The sequence below is a fragment of the Eurosta solidaginis genome, chromosome X (genome assembly GCF_040869045.1).
Source record: "Eurosta solidaginis isolate ZX-2024a chromosome X, ASM4086904v1, whole genome shotgun sequence".
Lineage (NCBI taxonomy): Eukaryota > Metazoa > Arthropoda > Insecta > Diptera > Tephritidae > Eurosta > Eurosta solidaginis.
The window spans coordinates 12,560,838-12,582,630 of NC_090324.1; the positions used below are offsets into that span (position 1 = coordinate 12,560,838).

Below are 21,793 nucleotides of genomic sequence, written 5' to 3' on the forward strand. Positions count from 1 at the left end.
AGGGACATTTCCCCTGTTGGCTATCTGCAAATTGGTTTGCAGGATGTAACAAAACAAAGATTCGCCTCTCTCGTTCGTATCTGCTCTTCCCCACGCAGATGCGCATTTGCATCTGCGCCTATGACCAACCGCCCTTTGCGCCTTTCCTCCTGTACTAGCCTTTTGCACTCCGCAGCATGGGCCATGTAGCAGGACGCCAGGATAAATGCCTGCTTATTCTTTTGCTCAACGGCCACCGCTACGAGATCCTCAGTGGTGTAATTAGGCAGCATATATGAATGCAGCTGTTTCCTTACCATTACTACAGCTCGCACTCGTCCTTCCGTTTGCGCGTAGTAAACGCCAAACCCGCGCGCGCAAACCCAGAAACCTTTCCTCCCGATGAGAGCCACGGCTCCTGGATCAGCGCCACGTCAAACGAACCCTCCTCAAGGGTTAGGAGGAGTTCGCTCGACGCCACTTTACTGTGTTGGAAGTTTATCTGTAGGACTCGCAGCACCATTGGGCTGTTTGTCCCCCTCCAGCACCTTCGTCTTGACGTCGTCGTCCTCCCCTTGCCCTTTTGGTTTAGAGTATTCGAGGCCCCCTTCAGCCTCTCGTGACTGTTGTGCAGGGTGTTCCTCTGTGCGAGTCACAGCACCATTTAGCGGTTGGTCCTCTTCTAGCACGTTCGTGGTGACGTCGGGGACCTCAACCTGTCTTTTTTCCCTTAGGCTTTTGAGGTCTTTTTCGACTTCGCCCACCTCTAGCGTGTTAGGGTTTTTATCCTCGGGACTTCTTTTCCTGAGTCGCATGTAACTTTTGCCAGTGCCAAAGGACATTTTACCAAGCTGCGTGTACAAAATATCCTCCGCCTGCTTGTTTATTTGGAAGACGTAGAACTGACCATCCTCGGTAGGCCGAGATACAGTAAGTATCTTCCAATCCTGTGTCGGTATGTTCGGATTCTGATTCTGCAGAAGTCGCAGTGTATCCTCCGACTTCATCACGCATGGTATCCATACCTTAATTTTGGTACCGTGGGGATTTGCGCTTTATCCACCACCTCAAACCGCGCGTTCGTGCCTTGCCTTTGGAGGTTTGGAACCACTTCCTCCAGCCACTGCAAGCTCGCGATGTTGTCGCACGCTATCATCTTCACACCGTTATACCATCCCCCCGAATCGAAGGTTGGAAGGGGCTTACTTGGTTGTTCCCGCATCATCTTAAGCATTAAGCTAATAAGCTCCCTTTCCACAGATCTCCACCTTTCAGTAGTCATTTGTCCGAAAGGACTGCTACGATCAACCAGCGCCACAGTCAGTGACTGCTTTGCCACATCACTCATCTTCTCGGGAAAAGCAGGAGTCTTAGTGTTATCTCCCTTTGGCACCTCCTAGAAAGCCGGAGTCTTAGCGTTAACTCCCTTTAGCGCCTCCGAGAAAGCCGGAGTCTTAGCGTTATCTCCCTTTGGCTTATCTCCTACTTCCTTAATTGGAACTTCCCTCTGACTCGCAGCTTTCGAGGTAGTTGCTACCTCGCTATTGGAGCCCATCTGTCTTACAGCTTTGGGCCTACTTGTCTTTTCTATGCGACTGCCCTGCCTCGCGGCTCTAGGACTGGGTCCTTTCTGCCTCTTGAAAGCAGGCTTATCGCCTTCCGCCGAACGCTGCCTCTTCATTCTGCCATTCGACGCTTCTTCCTCCTCGTACCGGTTGCAGAACCGAGGGTTTCTCGCAGCAAACCTTTTGAACTGCCTTCGACCTACTTCTACCGCTTCATGGGCCCATTCCAAGCGCTCGATCTCCACTTCTGTTGGGTCGACCACTGCTCCCAAGCGTTGAACAATTCTTAGTGCTGCACGGTACTGCGAGAGAGCTCTTTTACTTCCTCTGCTCCGTACCCTTCTCCACTCTTCTACTCCGTTTTCATTTGTGTGCTTCTCCAACACGGAGCTCATTGAATCAGCACCACTCTCGCTCCCCGAGTCCGACGCATCGCTTAATTCGTATTTGTCGTCCTTGGATTGCGACTCAGTCCTCCTCTTTACATCGTCCTTATTACATTCAGTTAATGAGTCGTTCATCTTGGTCGTACGACCACCTGCCCGACAAGGCGGGCTCAGCGGTCCAGTATTATATACGGGGAAAGAACAGTCCGCCACAGCAGCGCCCCTTGCTGTGGTAACGCCATTAATACTTCCCGAGGTGGTCCGGTATCGGGAAGGCTCCGTTCGAATACAGCCGAATTTATCCCCTGGCTGCAAATCGTCCAATAGGCACGGTCCGCATAACACCCTGGATTAGGGGGTTGGCAGTTCTTGGTCACCGACATCCCGCCGCCCTCGTATGAGGCGAAATGGCGTAGATGTCAGTCCTAACCAGCTCCGCCTTATAGTCGGGCGCTACGGAGTTCGGCTAAGCCCTCACACCAACGACAAGGTGCCTACCCTAGTGAGGGAAGTCTATATATCTCTCGATTCCTTTATACCTGTACAACCAACCGTTATCCAATCAAAATTAATATACTCTGTGAGCTCTGCTCAACTGAGTATAAAAAGGAACCTATTGATTCAAAGATCTTTTACTAATAGGTAAGAAAGGTATATTTGTGGAATTAATACTGATACATGAATTCAATTCATAACGTCTAAACCATTGCCTCAAAAATGTAAAATTTGAGCCTGGTGAAATTTCTTTCTTTTAACCGTGTACAGTTATGCGACTGAATATTATTTGAGGTGATCGCAATACTTGGTCGGGTGTCTATTATTATTGGTGACGGATGAGCTATGACTGTTGTCTGCGTGGAATTGGCAAGGATGTGCCCTTAGACAAACCCCCAAGGATCATTTTCGTTGATCAAATATTTGAATGCGGAGTTTCTTTAATACCTAAAAATCCATTTTCTATCATATTCAGGTCTGACGACTCCGGCGATCTGAATATGATAACACGGTTTCACTTAAAATACTTTTAAATGGTGGACCATACTTCATACCTTCGATACAAATTAAGTAGTTTGTGTGAATCATACCTTAACCATTATGGTCCTATCCCTCTGTTTCGCCATTTTAAAAGTGTTCTAACGAAAGAGTTCGGCGTTGAAGGCTCTTCGCTTTGATTTCGTCTCAACCAAAAAATTACTATTCACTTGACTATTGGTCAATAAGTTGGGTCCAAAAATCTAATCTTTTATTCACATATGCTATGGTACCATATTCCTCTTCTAGGTTATGCCGAATGCTGTACAGTGCAATACGATTTTGAGTGAAACCATAATGGGACCGCTTCACTGGACATCAAAGCAGGTTGAAGAATCAAAATTTATGTCTAAACGGGCTGGGTAGTGGTTCACACAATACATCAAAAACATTTTAGGCTGGTTGTTGTTGTAGCAGTGCTTCGCCCCACCTAACCGACGCGACTGTTCACAAATTGTCATCAATATCCTCTAACGGGAGTCCAAGGAAACTTGCTGTTTCAACAGGGGTGGACCATAATGCAAGGGGTGTTAGAGGCGTTGGTTCCACATTACAAATGAAGCAAGCGGGGCATACATTTTGTATGTCGGGGTTGATTCTGGATAGGTAAGAGTTTAACATGTTACAGTATCCAGAACGAAGTTGAGCAAGAGTGACACGCGTTTCCCTGGGGAGTATGCGTTCCTCTTCCACAAGTTTTGGGTACTTTTCTTTGAGTAATGGATTCACCGGGCAATTTCTGACATAAAGGTCCGACGACTGTTTGTGAAGTTCACCAAGGACCTGCTTGTGTTTTTTTGCTTCATACGACTGGGTTTCCAGGTGCCGTATTTCCTCAAAATGCTTACGGAGATGACTCCTTAAGCCCCTAGGCGGTGTTGGCTCATCAATCAGATGTCTGTTTGGATGCCCAGGTTTCTGGGTATTCAACAGGAACTGTTTGGTTTGCATCTCGGTTCTCTCCCTGATGGGAAGTATTCTCGCCTCATTATGTAAATGGTGTTCTGGTGACATAAGAAGGCAGCCCGTGGCGATTCTGAGAGCAGTTTATTGGCAGGTCTGTAGCTTCTTCCAGTGGGTAATTTTTAGGCTTGGCGACCATATTGAGACGCGTAGGACGTAAACGGCTGGCCAATTACTATGTATGTAGTAATGAGCGTTTCTTTATCTTTCCCCAGGTACTGCCAGCAAGTGATTTGAGGATTTTATTACGGCTCTGGATTTTCGGAATAATTGCGGCTGCGTGCTCACCAAAATGTAGATCCTGATCAAACGTCACACCCAAGATTTTGGGGTGTAGGACAGTCGGTAGCGTAGTGCCATCGACGTGGATGTTCAAAATGGTCGACATTTGGGACGTCCATGTTGTAAATAAGGTCGCGGAAGATTTAGTCGGTGATAATGCCAGGTTTCGCGAGGCGAAACAACTGGAGAGATCAGGGAGGTAGCCGTTTATTCTCTTGCAGAGCTCATCGATCTGTGGGCCTGGGCCTGTGGTCATTATTGTGCAGTCATCGGCGTATGAAACGATAGTGACTCCTTCTGGTGGTGAAGGTAGCTTGGATATGTAGAAATTAAACAAAAGTGGGGATAGGACACCACCCTGTGGCACCCCTTGTTTAATTCTTCTTGGTTTTGATGTTTCGTTTCTAAATTGCACCGATGCCTGCCGACCACCCAGATAATTTGCGGTCCACCTTTTAAGACATGGGGGAAGGGTAGACCCTTCCAGGTCTTACAGTAACGTGCCATGGTTAACCGTATGAAAAGCTTTTGATAGGTCTAGCGCTACGAGTACTGTTCTATGATGGGGGTTTTGATTTAAACCGCAATTTATCTGGGTGCTGATGGCATTTAGCGCGGTGGTGGTGCTATGGGGTTTTTTGAAGCCATGCTGATGAGAGGCTAGCTGCAAATTTGCTTGGAAGTAGGGGAGCAAAATGGCATGACTATGCCGTCTGGGCCCACTGCTTTGGATGGTTTAGCGTGACCAATGGCATCTTCAACCTCTCTGGCGGTGATGGTAATTGGTGACGCGCTGAATTTATGTTTATGTGCGTGTCTGTTGGCCCTCCGTCTATCTTTGTCGACCGTAGAATGCATTACATATTGACGGCAGAAATTTTTTCGAATCCGACAGCACTTTATCGTCGAAGGCGGTGGAAACTTTGTCATTGTGCTTAGACGGATTCGATAGGGACTTTACGGTAGACCAAAGTTTACCCACACCGGCAGAGAGGTTACAACCTCTTAGGTGCTCCTCCCATTTCGCCCGCTTGTGTTCATCCACAAGCAATCTGATGCGTTGGTTTATGTCCCTTATTTGGGGGTCGCCTGGGTCGCGCTGTCTTATAAGGCCACGTTCTCTCGCTAAATTTGCGGCCTCCGCCGGGAAGTGGGCCGAATTTCGGGAATTCTCCCGGCGGGAATGAAACGTGCCGAGGCGGATTCAATGACCTTGCGGAAAGCACGCTCCCCTTGGTAGGTATCAGTCGGGATAGGGAGGGCAGCAAAGAGGTTGTCTGTAAAAGATTTGTATTGCTCCCACTTTCCTTTTTTAAAGTTTATGAAAGTGCGTTTTTCTGTAACGATGAAGTCGGCGATACGCTCGAACGAAATGAGTATAGGCAGGTGGTCGGATGCCAATGTTACCATCGGCTGCCAGTTGACGCAGTTGACGAGTTCTGCGCTCACGATTGAGATATCCGGCGAACTGTGACAGCTTCCTACCATACGTGTGGGGGCGTCTCCTTTTTATTGTGCAGAACGTCGTTTCTTCTATTTGATCCGCCAACATCTCACCCCTACTGTCCTCCCGCAAGTTTGAATGTCATAGATCGTGATGGGCATTAAAGTCGCCTAAGATAATGCGATTGTTGCCAGTGAGTAAGGCGCTAATATTAGGGCGGTATCCACTGGGGCAATAGGTGGCAGGCGGGATGTAGATGTTGATGATTTCTAGGTTTGCATCGCCTGACCGGACAGATAGGCCTTGACGTTCCCAGACATTGTCCCTGCGGTCGATGCCAGGATCAAATATATGATATTGCACAGAGTGGTGGATGATAAACGCGAGGCCGTCTCCATTTCCGCTCATGCGATCTTTTCTGTGGATATTATACCCAGAACAGGTTTGCAATGCAGATCTTGCTGTGAGTTTAGTTTCTTGAAGCGCAGCAATGCGGATGTTGTGCCGCTTCATGAAATCGACTATCTCCGTGATCTTCCCAGTTAATCCATTACAGTTTAACTGCAGAATTCTGAAGTGCATAGGGGGAGACGTCGCCACTCTGGGAGTAAGTGACGGGTGACTACGCCTGGGTTGAGAAAGGTCAGGATGCAACTGCATTTGTGGCCCTGGGACAGGGCGTCCTTGGGCAAGCATTGGGGTACCCGGTATTTTAGGCTGGTCGTCACTTTACTTAAATACTTTACGACTAAAGGGTAAATTGGCTCTCACAGATTGGTATGCAACCAATTCAGAGTAGCTTTGGAAACCAGAAAAGGATGTAGCCCGCCAAACCCTACCAAAAACTACTGGATTGGTTGTCGAAGCTTTGCTCAGAAGCTAGCTAATATAATGGATAGTCGAATGTATATTGAGCTAAAATGAACTATATTTAATCCATTTGAATTGATTAAGACTTAAGAGATTGCACCTGGCTCTATATTATGTCACATCAACAATGTGAAAACTTAATGAATTTTGAATTGTTGAAACGGTTTTAGCTTTACGTAACCAATTAACATGTCAATACTCAAACCGTAAATGTTCATGGCCTACCTATTAAATAAAAAAAATTAAATCAACCGGTGGCTGATATTTCTTCATTCCTCCAATAATTTCTGGCAGGGAGAACGGCTGTTGCGAATGGCCAGAGAATGGGAAAAAGGTTTGATTTTTGCTCGCGGTTAATAAATTAAAGTGCCATGAATTGCCCATTCATGTTTCAAACGAACTTCAGACTACAAATTAATATTGATTCTTAAAATCTCGTTAAAAGAGCTAATGTGAGCATCCAGTTAAGCAAACATTTTAAAATATGTAAGTAGCGCAATGTACCAGTCGTTTAAAAAAAATGTTTGAAAAACACTATTGAGAAAATGATTTAAGTAATCGAATAACGATTCAACAAGTGGTCCAGGCTGTTTACTATTGTGATTTTTTTTTCAAACATTCGTCACTTGTATGAATTCACAATGATCTCAACTAAAAAAGTTTTTCATATTTTTATTGGTTTGAAAAATTATAAAATTTTTGTGAGAGCTTAAAAATTCAGCAACATTGCCGAAACAAATGGGTTATATAATCAATATTAACCCTATTTATATATGTATGTGTATGCATATATTCTAATCCATTTTAGCTGCGCTTTTTACGCGCATACAATCACAAAATTTAAGCGTTGAAATTTAACTCCATATTACATTTTTTTACATTTAAGCTGTGCTGCAAGAAGAAGAGGACCACCACGGCTGGATAGAAGGACTAGCTATACTGATATCAGTTATTGTTGTTGTTTTTGTAACAGCATTCAATGATTATTCGAAAGAGCGACAATTTCGGGGTTTGCAAAATCGCATAGAAGGCGAGCACAAATTTTCGGTTATACGGGGCGGAGAAGTGTGTCAGATATCTGTCGGTGATATAGTTGTTGGCGATATTGCTCAAATCAAATATGGTGACTTGTTGCCAGCTGACGGCATACTTATACAAAGCAATGACTTAAAGGTAATAAAACTAAAACTTGACGGGAGATGCATTTAGTACAACAGCTATCAAACCTAAAAGAATATATTTGACTAACCCAAAGCAGAGATTTTGTGATTGGGTTAAAAAAAATGTCTGTTGTATTAAAATTAAAACCGTTGATTCAGTTTTAACAAATTTGTTTGATTTTTTAGCTTTGAAACAATTTCCCCGCATTAACTTTCGAAAGTTTGAATTAAAAAACTAGATATGTGCCATTAGCCAATCAAACGGTTTCCTGTCTTTAATAATAATAATACAAAGCGCGAAAAAATTCGAAGAGATTTTAGGCTGAGCTTCTCTTCGTGTCGAGCTCCACGCTAAATTTTTCCTTCAAATTAGCGGGAAGAGAGCTATATGTGTTACGCCGACTCCGAACATCATCTGTACGACAGATGAGTTTTAGCTAAGAAGCTTTTCATGGCAGAAATACACTCGGAGTATTAATGCCCCGCTTAAAAAAGAACTTGTTTCTAAATTTTTGATGTTGCTCTGCCCAGGGCTTGAACCCGCTTCACCTTCAAATATGAGGTGGTGTGGTGGTAGATTGCTCCGCCTACCGCACCGAAGGTCTTGGCTACACGCCCTTGGCAAAGCAACATCAAAATTTAAAATTTGTCTAAGCGGGGTCGCCCCTCGGCAGCGTTTGGCAAGCACTCCGAGTGTATTTCTGCCATGAAAAGCTTCTCAGTGAAAACTCATCCGCCTTGCAGATGCCTTTCGGAGTCGGCATAAAACATGCAGGACCAGTCCCACCAATTAGTAGGCAAAATTAACAAGTAAGGAAGGCTAAGTTCGGGTGTAACCGAACATTACATACTCAGCTGAGAGCTTTGGAGACAAAATAATGGAATATCACCATGTAGGAAAATGACCCTAGGGTAACCCTGGAATGTGTTTGTATGACATGGGTATCAAATGGAAGGTATTAAAGATTATTTTAAAAGGGAGTGGGCCATAGTTCTATGGTGGACGCCATTTCGGGATGTCGTCATAAAGGTGGACCAGGGGTGACTCTAGAATGTGTTTGTATGATATGGGTATCAAAAGAAAGGTGGTAACAAGTATTTTAAAAGGGAGTGATCCTTAGTTCTATAGGTGGACGCCTTTTCGAGATATCGCCACAAAGGTGGACCAGGGGTGACTCTAGAATGTGTTTGTACGATATGGGTATCAAATGAAAGGTGTTAGTGAGCATTTTAAAAGGGAGTGGGCCTTAGGTCTATAGGTGGACACCTTTTCTACATATCGCCATAATGGTGGAGCAGGGGTGACTCTAGAATGTGTTTGTACGATATCAAACGATATCAAAGCGTTGTATCAAATGAAAGTTGTTAATGAGTATTTTAAAAGGGAGTGGGCCTTAGTTCTATAGGTGCACGCCTTTTCGAGATATCGCCATAAAGGTGGACCAGGGGTGTCTCTAGAATGTGTTTGTACGATATGGGTATCAAATGAAAGGTGTTAGTGAGCATTTTAAAAGGAAGTGGGCCTTAGGTATATAGGGGGACGCCTTTTCTAGATATCGCCATAAAGGTGAGCCATGGGTGACTCTAGAATATGTTTGTACGATATGGGTATCAAGTGAAAGGTGTTAATGAGTATTTTAAAAGGGAGTGGGCCTTAGTTCTATAGGTGGACGCCTTTTCGAGATATCGCCATAACGGTGGAGCAGGGGTGACTCTAGAATGCGTTTGTATGATATAGGTATCAAATGAAAGGTGTTAAAAGGGAGAGTGCCTTAGTTCTATAGGTGGACGCCTTTTCGAGATAACGCCATAAAGGTGGACCAGGTGGGCCAGGGTTACCCAGAACATCATCTGTCGGGTACCGCTAATTTATTTATATATGTAATATCACGAACAGTATTCCTTCCAAGATTCCAAGGGCTTTTGATTTCGCCCTGCAGAACTCTTTCATTTTCTTCTACTTAATATGGTAGGTGTCACACCCATTTACAAAGTTTTTTCTAAAGTTATATTTTGCGTCAATAAACCAATCGAATTACCATGTTTCATCCCTTTTTTCGTATTTGGTATAGAATTATGGCATTTTTTTTAATTTTCGTAATTTTCGATATCGAAAAGTGGGCGTGTGTATTTCTGCCATGAAAAGCTTCTCAGTGAAAACTCATCACCATCACCATGTAGGAAAATGACCCTAGGGTAACCCTGGAATGTGTTTTTATAACATTGGTATCAAATGGAAGGTATTAAAGAGTATTTTAAAAGGGAGTGGGCCATAGTTCTATAGGTGGACGCCATTTCGGGATGTCGTCATAAAGGTGGGCCAGGGGTGCCTCGAGAATGTGTTTGTACCATATGGGTATCAAATGAAAGGTGGTAATGAGTATTTTAAAAGGGAGTGATCCTTAGTTATATAGGTGGACGCCTTTTCGAGATATCGCCATAAAGGTGGACCAGGGGTGACTCTAGAATGTGTTTGTACGATATAGGTATCAAATGAAAAGTGTTAGTGAGCATTTTAAAAGGGAGTGGGCCTTAGGTCTATAGGTGGACGCCTTTTCTAGATATCGGCATAATGGTGGACCAGGGGTGAACCTAGAATGTGTTTGTACGGTATGGGTATCAAATGAAAGACGTTAATGAGTATTTTAAAAGGGAGTGGGCCTTATTTCTATAGGTGGACGGGTTTTCGAGATATCGCCATAAAATTGGACCAGGGGTGACTCTAGAATAAGTTTGTATGATATGGGTATCAAATGAAAGGTGTTAATGAGTATTTTAATAGGGAGTGATCCTTAGTTCCACAGGTGGACGCCGTTTCGAGATATCGCCATAAAGGTGGATCAGGGGTGACTCTAGAATGTGTTTGTTCGATATGGGTATGAAATGAATGGTTTTAATGAGTATTTTAAAAGGGAGTGGGCCTTAGTTCTATATTTGGACGCCTTTTCCAGATATCGCCATAAAGGTGGACCAGGGGTGACTCTAGAATGCGTTTGTATGTTATAGGTATCAAAGGTATCACCCATTTTACAAAGTTTTTTCTAAAGTTATATTTTGCGTCAATAAACCAATCAAATTACCATGTTTCATCCCTATTTTCGTATTTGGTATAGAATTATAGCATTTTTTTCATTTTTCGTAATTTTCGATATCAAAAAAGTGGGCGTGGTTATAGTCGGATTTTAGCCATTTTTTATACCAAAATAAAGTGAGTTCAGATAAGTACGTGGACTAAGTTTAGTAAAGATATATCGCTTTTGCTCAAGTTATCATGTTGACGGCGGAGCGGAAGGATGACGGTGGACTGTGTATAAAAACTGGGCGTGGCTTCAACCGATTTCGCCCATTTTCACAGCAAACAGTTAGTGGCATAAGGTCTATACCCCTACCAAATTTCAGAAGGATTGGTATTCTAGACAAACTAAATAAAAAAGGATGGAGCCACGCCCATTTTGAAAATTTCTTTTATTTTTGTATTTTATTGCACCACATCATTACTGGACTTGAATGTTGACATAATTTGCTTATATACAGTAAAGATATCCAATTTTTTGTTAAAATTTGACTTCTAAATTTTTTTTTTAAGTGAGCGTGTTCTTCATCCGATTATGCTAATTTTTATTTAGCACATATACAGTAATAGTTGTAACGTTCCTGCCAAATTTCATCATAATATCTTCAACGACTGCCAAATTACAGCTTGCAAAACTTTTAAATTACTTCTTTTAAAAGGGGGCGGTGCCACGCCCATTGTCCGAAATTTTACTAATTTTCTATTCTGCGTCTAAGGTCAACCCATCTACCAACTACCAAGTTTCATCGCTTTATCCGTCTTTGGTAATGAATTATCGCATTTTTTCGGTTTTTCGAAATTTTCGATATCGAAAAAGTGGGCGTAGTTATAGTCCGATATCGTTCATTTTAAATAGCGATCTGAGATGAGTGCCCAGGAACCTACATACCAAATTTCATCAAGATACCTCAAAATTTACTCAAGTTACCGTGTTAACGGACAGACGGACGGACGGACATGGCTCAATCAAATTTTTTTTCGATACTGATGATTTTGCTATATGGAAGTCTATATCTATCTCGATTCCTTTATACCTGTACAACCAACCGTTATCCAATCAAAGTTTATATACTCTGTGTGCAAAGCACGCTGAATATAAAAAGGAGCACGAAGAGAAGCTCGGCTTAAAATCTCTTCGGAGGTTATCGCACCTTACATTTTTTTAAGAAATAAAGAACGGAATGATTTTGCACTCTCTCCCATGATGCTTAACTGTGCCTGTTTCCGTCAGTTGAGTAATGGAAATTATGTTTTGGGAACTGCGTGTTGAACCAGCTTCCAAAAGAAATTTTTTTTCTTAAATTTTAAGTAAAAATACTTTTTATATTATTTTTCAAACTTCGGTATAATATTTATAATTATGTAACAGCAACTTCCAAAAGAACGATAAAGTGTCTTAAATTCGACTATGTTATAATTTTCATCAACCTCACAACTCTTTAATTAACTATCGAAATACCGAAAATAAAGTATAAGTCAGAGTTCTTGGTAAAAAGCAAAACAGAACAAAAAATTAAATGAACTGCGACAAAAAGTTAAATAACTACAAATATATTTATTCATATTCATATATTTATTAAGTCAATGGCAATAGATATTACTGACTAAATTTCCATTATTATTATAAATTAACTTAAAAAAAGTAATTAACATTAACTCAACTAGTAACTTAAGCAAGGGTCTTGATATCGTACAGTCAAGATGCAGACTTCTAGATATCCGATTAAATTCTTCAAGCAATCTAACGAGGGGTGCAAAATTAGATCTCCGAACTTCAATGTAAAATATATTATAAGAGCGGAGAGTTCTATTGGGAACATTGAAACATATTTGTCCAAGAAGAGCTGGGCAGTCAATTACACCAGCAATAATGTCGAAGACTAACATTAAGTTTTGAACAGAACGTCTGACTTCGAGCGACAAAATGGTGATAAGCATGCACCTATAAATAAATAAAAAATGCCAACGGTGCAGTTGGTGAGTAAGTAGCACTTGATTGGGAAAGTGAACAGTGTAAAATGCCAAATCGTCTTCTGAAGACTTAAAAAGTGCAGAAAGTGCTAAAGATCCTCTTTACGAGCAAGGTTAGGTTTGGTTGAACTGGACGGTGAGTAAAGAATCCTATATCGTAGGCCTTGTACATGATCTTGTAAGTTTTTCCTCCCGCACTTCTGTTCGCGCTTTTCCTGATTGATGAACCATATGAAAGTCCTGTCTCCTTTTGATTTTTTCCAAATGAATTAGGATGTTTATCGTCGATTCAGCGAGTGTTGCACCCTCCTTTGCCAACTCATCGGCCTTTTCGTTACCTTTTATCCCTTTATGACCGGGAACCTAGCATGGTGCGTCCTAAGCGAAGTTTTTCTAGTGCTTCTCTGCATTTCAGAACACTACTTGATGATGGATTGTATGAGATTATTGCCTTAATTACCGCTGACTATCAATATATGTATATATTGACGCGACTGCAGCTTAAGCACGTTTTTTCTAAAAAATGTTGCTGCTTTCTTCACGGCTATAATTTCCGCCTGAAAGACGCTGCAGTTATCTGGCAGCCTGAAGGATGCACTTATTCCTGGATTGACACAGTTAACAGCACACCCGACCTCTTCGTTTGAGAAAGTAACAACAGGAAAGTTTTAATAAATAAGTTGGCGGGTGCAAAGATAAAATAATTGGAAGAACAAACAGAATAAATAAACTAGTACAGGATGAAAATGAAATTAATAAATATTTAATCTTACGAATGAAATACAAGAAAGGAAGAACTTATCAACGTAGCTTATGGGTGAAGTCCAATGTAGTAAACTCATATATTTTATCTAATAAAAGGATGAAAACAAATATATACGTTTAATAAATATAGACAAGGCATTGGAATTTGGAGAAATAAAAATTTCTTCCAATAAATTTTAATTTATATAATTAATTGTATATTCCGATCAGTTCTCTTTTTAAAATAAAATTTATCAATAACAGGCTTTTCTGATCTAAGTCCAGCGTGCAAATAAAACTAGATTATTCCACTATTTTCCCAACGTTTCGCTAATCTTTGTTAGCATCTTCAGGGGGGTATTTATTTTAAAAATCCCTGCCACAAACAAAAGTTAAAATTACAAGATAGTTAAATGAGTAAAAATTTTTCACAAGAAACACTTACACTATTGGATTTCGTATCGAAACCATGAACATAAAACAACAAAAACATTAGTCACTTAAACATATACATGAATAAACTATAATCAGTACCATCTAACCATCATGGTAGTCTTGTCAATACTAAATATTCTTATTTTTATATTTGTAAACATGCTATGTAGGCGGCAGGAATGTTTTCTGTATCCTCGCGTTTGTTCATTGTCTTTTCTCGTCTTTCCATTATTCTCAGGCTTTCCAATGTGTATCTTGTTGTTATTCTCTTTTCTTTCTCTATAATTTTCGCGTTTTTAAAATCAGCTGTATGACCCCTTGTCAACATATGCTGTGATAACGCTGTGCTTGTCTTTTGTTTTTTTATGTCAGCTTCATGTTCTCCCAGTCTAACAGCTAAGGCTCGCTTTGTTGTGCCAATATATATTTTATCGCATTTTTCATTTTCTCTTCCTTTGCATTTTATCTCGTATATAACGTTGTTTTTTTGTTGAGGCTGAATAGGATGTTTTGTTTTTGTATATATTGTAGAGAATGTGTGGTTTGATTTGTAAGCAAGGGTTGTGTGTTGTGTTGTTGCTATATTGTGATGAATATTTTCTGTCAACTTTGGAATGTATGTAACGCTGTAGAATTTCTTTTGTGTTTGTACTTCAGTACTAGTTCTTTTATCGGGTTGGTTGTTGTTTTTCATGGTCTCCTGGTCTATAAGTTCGCGTATTAAGTTTATCGGGTAATTGTTTTTTCTTAGGATTCTATATATTTTGTCTATATTAGCGTCGTGGCATTTTTCATGGCTTATGGTCAGTATCTTGTGTATTAAATTTTTGGCTGTATTGATCTTGTATTTTATGGGTTGTCAAGTAGAAGATTTTGATTCTCCCTGTGAATGCATGCATCAAGAAATGGTATTTTGGAGTTTACTTCAATTTCCATAGTAAATTTTAATTTGTCATGGTATTTATTTAAATTTTCAAGAATTGTGTTTAAATACAGCGAAAATGTTGTCCACATATTTGCATATAAATTTTATTTCTATATAAATAATTAAAAAAAATTTAAGTTAAACGGTTTTATTGAAAACAATATTTTCATGAAGCAATAATAATAATTAGGTAGGTCCTAGGTACTAGTAATCACACTCCTCATCAATCTAGGGCGTTGATCAGACAATTAAATAAAAGCGTTGGAAGCGTGAAATTTCTAAAAATGTGATTAGGGTTCAGTTGGTTTTTTATATGTGACTATCAATAGATATTTACGCGTCCAACGCTTTTATTTAATTGTCTGATCAACGCCCTAGATTGATGAGGAGTGTGATGAATAGTACCTAGGACCTACCTAATTATTTTCTAGCCTTTGTATTATTATTAGTTCATGTAAGTATTGTTTTCAATAAAACCGTTTAACTTAAAACATTTTTTTAATTATTTTATTTTCAAAGCTTTTAATCTTTATTTAATTGCCTACTATTTCTCAATCTATTTAGTTCATTTAGTGACTCAAGGCCACCGTGGTGTGATGGTAGCGTGCTCCGCCTATCACACCGTATGCCCTGGGTTCGCACCCCGGGCAAAGCAACATCAAAATTTTAGAAATAAGGTTTTCAATTAGAAGAAAAATTTTCTAAGCGGGGTCGCCCCTCGGCAGTGTTTGGCAAGCGCTCCGGGTGTATTTCTGCCATGAAAAGCTCTCAGTGAAAACTCATCTGCCTTGCAGATGCCGTTCGGAGTCGGCATAAAACATGTAGGTCCCGTCCGGCCAATTTGTAGGGAAAATCAAGAGGAGCACGACGCAAATTGGAAGAGAAGCTCGGCCTTAAATTTCTTCGGAGGTTATCGCGCCTTACATTTATTTTATTTATTTTAATTCCTCAATACATAATGCTTGCAAAGACTTTACTCGACTCTGCGCTTTTCCCTCCTCCAACTCCAAGATATTTTGATGTCATTTCTACCGGACTGTATGTAATATTTGTTCCAAATATGAGCCAAATCGGACATCATAGGTCGCTTTCTATTCATGTATGTATTATGTGTTCCAAATATGGACCAAATCGGACCACAAATACGACTTTTTTGAAATTCTCGATCTTTGCGCCACCTAGCGGCAATTTTTTCATAAGTCGCTTTCTATTCTCGTATGTATTATGTGTTCCAAATATGAGCCAAATCGGACCACAAATACGATTTTTGTGAATATCTCGATCCTTGCGCCACTTAGCGGCGATTTTTTTTTCATAAGTCGCTTTCTATTCTCGTATTTATTATCTGTTCCAAATATGAGCCAAATCGGACTACAAATACGATTTTTGTGAATATCTCGATCCTTGCACCACCTATCGACGATTTTTTCCATAGTTTGCTTTCTATTTTTGTATGTATTATGAGTTCCAAATATGAGCCAAATCGGACCACAAATACGATTTTTGTGAATATCTCGATCCTTGCGCCACCTAGCGGCGATTTTTTTCATAAGTCGCTTTCTATTCTTGTATGTATTATGTGTTCCAAATATGAGCCAAATCGAACCACAACTACGATTTTTGTGAATATCTCGATCCTTGCGCCACCTAGCGGCGATTTTTTTAATAGATCGCTTTCTATTCTCTAATTTATTATGTGTTCCAAATATGAGCCAAATCGGACCACAAGTCAAGTTAACCTAAATAAAACCGTTAAAAAAAGGCTTTACCGGCAATATTACAGCCAATGTCAAACCATAATAAAATAGAAGAAATTGAGATGGAATGCATGTTCGGATCATTTATATTACACCTTGAAAAAATGTTAACGATGTTAAGAAGTGGGGTGTGTGGTTCCCGAAATTATGATGCACAACGCTTGGTTAGAGTGAACATGTCAAGTAGAAACCGATTCTTCGACCACTATAGACTATTGGCATATAGATCATTGAAAAGGCTTTCGCTGCAGCCATTTATATGCGCGTGGAAGAAGGCGAGGAGGTCCAAATAAATCTGCTGTTAGCAAATAATAGAGTACCTTCGATGAAAACGATATCTTTTCCGCGTTTAAAACTATGTGGAGTTGTTCTATAAGCGGGAATAATGGATTTAGTCGTCACTAACCTGCAGGTCTATCTCTTGACTGATTCCGCTATCGTGATTGCTTCTCTTAGAAAGTCACCATGCTCCTAGTCAACCTTCGCACTCCACAGGTCCACCAAATTTTTTGTGGTGACAGGGCTCATCTTGGCTTCAAGAAGGCGAGTCAGAATGGCCAAAACAAGAGTCGGTCTTCCAAACCGACGAAGAGAAAAAATTGTCGTCTGCCAAGCAACGGAATTCGCTGTGGTGAGGGACATTCTTCTACGCGTCTCCTCACTTAAATGGGCTTTACGAGTGTTATCATAGATCTTACGATTAGTCCAAAGGTCCCAACCCAATTGAAAAATTGAAGTTTCAAGCAACTTCTCCGGAGGAAACCAAAACTACAACACAGCGAATGATTTCTCTCTTCCAGCAACACATTTTCCCACAGAATTTCCAAATTTGAAGGCTGAACTTCCTCTTAGTGCGAAGAGCGAAATATATCCTTAATCAAGGGGATTTTGAATCTGCTCTGAAAAAAAAATTTTAGTTAAACGGTTTTATTGAAAATAATAATTACATGAAGTAATAATAATACTAAAAGCTAGAAAATAATTAGGTAGGTCCTAGGTACTAGTCATCATACTCCTCATCAATCTAGGCCGTTGATCAGACAAATGAAAGCGTTGGGCGCGTGAAATTTCTAAAAATGTGAGGCCTAGCATAACCTGATTAAGGTTCAGTTGGTCTTATTTCTGACTATCAATAGAAGTTTTACGCGTCCATTGCTTTTATTTAATTGTCTGATCAACGTCCTAGGTTGATGAGGAGTGTGATGACTAGTACCTAGGACCTACCTAATTATTTCTAGCTTTAGTATTATTATTACTTCATGTAAGTATTGTTTTCAATAAAACCGTTTAACTTAAATTTTTTTTAGTATTTTAGTCTTTTATTGGCACCGCTATTGTTTACAATATATATTAACGATATTAAAGAATGCTTGAAATATTGCAATATTCGACTATTAGCGGATGATGCATTGATAACCATTAGTGAAAGAAGTGCGGGCTTTGCGGTATCGAAAATGCAAGAAGACTTAGACTCCCTTTACAAATGGCTATGCCATAGAAAGTTGAAAGTGAACGTGGATAAAACCAAAAGTATGATATTTTGCAAAAATCAAAGCATTATGGGTGCCAATAACCTTAGCAATATTACGCTGAAGATAAGAAATGTTGAAATTCAGCAAGTAGACAAGATCAAATACCTAGGAGTTTGGATCGACAAAAACCTTAGATTTGGAGAACACATAAGTTATTTAGAAAACAAAATTGCAAAAAAAATTGGTTTTATGTACAGAACTTGTAAATATATTAGTCAACGACACAAATTATTAGTGTATCGATCAATTATTGAACCGCACTTTATCTATTGTCCAACAATCCTGCTATTAGTAAATGACACACAAATAAAAAAACTGCAGATACAACAAAACAAGGCAATGCGATTAATTTTAAAATTTTCGCTTAGAACACCAAAAACTACAATGCTAAATATGTTAAACTGGCTCAGTGTAAAACAGTCGATATATTATTTCACATTGAAATTTATACATCATATGAAATTAGGAATAACACCGAATTATCTGAACGGGAGAATACATTTTAATCATGAAATACATAACTATGGAACTAGAAGCAGCGGAAATATAAGACTGCCTAGAGTAAGAACGGAGTTCGCGAAGAAGACTTTAGAATATATAGGTTATAAAATGTACAATGAATTACCAAATGCGATAAAAGACTGTGAAAATATTAATAAGTTTAAAGCAAAATTATTTTTATACTGTAAGTCATTAAGCATGTAATGTATACAATTTATTTATATATATATATTTTTTTTTTTTACCTAGAACTAGGTTTTAAAGACCGTAAATAAATAAATAAATAAAAAAAAAATTATTTGATTGCCTATTATATGTCATTCTATTTAGTTCATTTAGTGACTCATTATTACAAGGACTCTTTCCTGACAATTTGTTACAATCTGAGTACTCAGAACATAATCCTTACAAAGACTTTACTCGACTCTGCGCCACGTATGCTTGTCCCTCCTCGAACTCCAAAATATTTTGATGTCACTTCTACTGGACTGTATGTAATATTTGTTCCAAATATGAGCCAAATCGGACATCATAGGTCGCGTTCTATTCATGTATGTATTATGTGTTCCAAATATGAGCCAAATCGGACCACAAATACGATTTTGTTGAATATCTCGATCTTTGCGCCACCTAGCGTCGGTTTTTTTCACAGGCCGTTTGCTATTCATGTATGTATTATGTGTTCCAAATATGAACCAAATCGGACCACAAATAGGACTTTTTTTGATTATCTCGATCCTTGCGCCAACTAGCGGCGATTTTTCTTCAGAGGTCGCTTTCTATTCATGTATGCATTATGTGTTCCAAATATGAACCAAATCAGACCACAAATACGATTTTTTGAGATATTTCGATCCATGCGCCACCTATCGGAGTTTCTTTTTCATATTATTGCATCGTGATCGGGTTCTGAACTATATTCTAAGTTTCAAGCTTGTAGCTTATCGAGAAGTTACTTAAATTTTAATTACAAAATTTGTTCACAACGGCCGTGCGGCCGGCCGGCCGGCCTGTCAAGTCAAGCTAAATAAAACAGTTTAAAAATAAATATACATAAATGCTACCAATTTTTTATGCTACGGCTCTGCTCTATGCTCTGATCATTTTCATAGTCGGAGCAGTAGCAGAGCATATTTTTCGTTGTTTTGGAGTAGCAAATGCAAACACTGTAGTCAAGTCAAAATTGCACAATGTTATTAGCTCTTCTATGACACCTCTTGAAAGGGATATATTTTGATACATAATTTTCATTTCATGAGGTTTGGGATACCAGGAAACACAAATACTAATTTTGAACTGTCAGAAGGATGTTTGAAAAAAGGCTCACCAATCTCGATTTGTATTGTTCTCGATAATCTTTTGTACAAACAGCGTTTACGGATTGACGACGCCGTCGTCATTTTACCTATTTTCAAATAGAATGACGCTTGGACGATTTTGTAATGAAAAATGATGATTTAAGACTGCCTTCTATGTAAGCTTTTTTTTAAATATTAAACATACATATAACTATCTTATTTAGCTGGCTCGAGGTCTGTGTTGTAAATAAAACACCGTTGATAATTTTTTTTTTTTTTTTCTCAACCAATATATTTCGACTGCTCTGCGGCAATCGTCATCAGGGTTACAAAACTAATAAAAACAAAAATAATAATAAATAAACAATTAACAAATTATCACAAAAATACAATAAACATACATATATTAAAAATTTATATACAATTTGCAATTTTATGCCATTTCTAACACTGAGTTTTATTGACATTTGCTCTTATCTTTCATACGCTTACCAGGACTGTGCAAGAATGACATTTGATATATACATATTGTACCACGCTGAAAGCGAGCGTCACAAGAAAAAATTGCTAAGCTTTGAGACTCAACCGACAATTAAGGATACATTTAACACGTGCACCTGTTTAGAAAAATCTCGCAAAGTAGAACTTCGAATATGCGCATTTATTCCCCAGCATAATTTACCATTTTCTGTTGCAGATGACCTTTTAAAATGTATCAAAAGGAGCTTTAATGACTCAAAGGTTGCAGCATTAATTTCTTGCTGAAAAGAAGAAATAAAGTGTTATAGTAAATGTATTGGGCAAGTACCAATTGGAGACATTATGACGAATCGACTGATGTCAGTAACACTAAATTGCTTAGCCTGCTTGTGGGAGTTTGCATGAACTATTCAGTAAAAGATTTTTTTTTTTTTTTTGGTTTGATACCTGTCAACAAATGTGATGTGATAAGTTTACGCAGCGCAATCAGAAACTACTTTATTGAAAATTGTATACCTTATACTAAAAATATGCTAGCTTTTGCTGCAGACGGAGCCAATAACATGACCGGCTCGAAGCATTCGGTTTCCCTACTTTTTTAAAGAGAAATTCCTAATTCAATTACCCTTAAAGGTCGATGTCTTTGTTAAGCGCTTTGCTCTTCGTATGCCTGCCTAAAGCTACCCAGTAGTATAGAAACATTGGTGCGCAATATGTATAATTACGTTTCCAATGTTCTCAGAGCAGTAGACAATTGAAAACGTAATTGAGCTATTGCCAATGACATGACCGGCTCGAAGCATTCGGTTTCCCTACTTTTTTAAAGAGAAATTCCTAATTCAATTACCCTTAAAGGTCGATGTCTTTGTTAAGCGCTTTGCTCTTCGTATGCCTGCTTAAAGCTACCTAGTAGTGTAGACACATTGGTTCGCAATGTGTATAGTTACGTTTCCAATGTTCTCAGAGCAGTAATCAATTGAAAAAATAATTGAGCTATTGGAATTGCAGCCAAAAAAGATGGTACACCTATGTCGAACTCATTGGCTATCTTGAAAGGCAGTAGTGTGCAGAGTATTAGAACTATACAAACCACTAAAAATATATCTTAATTCACTGTCAATGCTGACAAAATACACAGTGCAAAAACCATTCTTGATAACTTGAATGATAATAATGAAATGTATATCTCCCTCTATATCCTGAAAATGTTTAAATATTCAAAAATAAAATATTTGCTCACTTTGGGAGTCAGATAGTAATTGTCTTTATTAAAAGAAATTCTTTCCCTTTTATACATAATTTCTTAACCTATACATTCATAATTATTCTAATACTTACGAACTAAAAATATGTACATTTGTATATATGTAGATTTGTATTAATGGTATGCATATAT

The 21,793-nt window shown here is 39.2% G+C and overlaps 1 protein-coding gene across 10 annotated transcripts in view; it reads left to right on the forward strand.

Annotated features, from left to right (window-relative positions):
* The window catches only part of LOC137234572 (plasma membrane calcium-transporting ATPase 2-like), a 2,440,841-nt gene that overhangs the window by 785,406 nt on the left and 1,633,642 nt on the right, over positions 1-21,793 (forward strand). For all 10 annotated transcript variants that reach the window (XM_067758033.1, XM_067758039.1, XM_067758029.1 and 7 more), the window contains one exon: positions 7,408-7,694. In XM_067758033.1, coding sequence (XP_067614134.1) covers positions 7,408-7,694 — 287 coding nt within the window. The remainder of the gene's footprint in view (positions 1-7,407; positions 7,695-21,793) is intronic.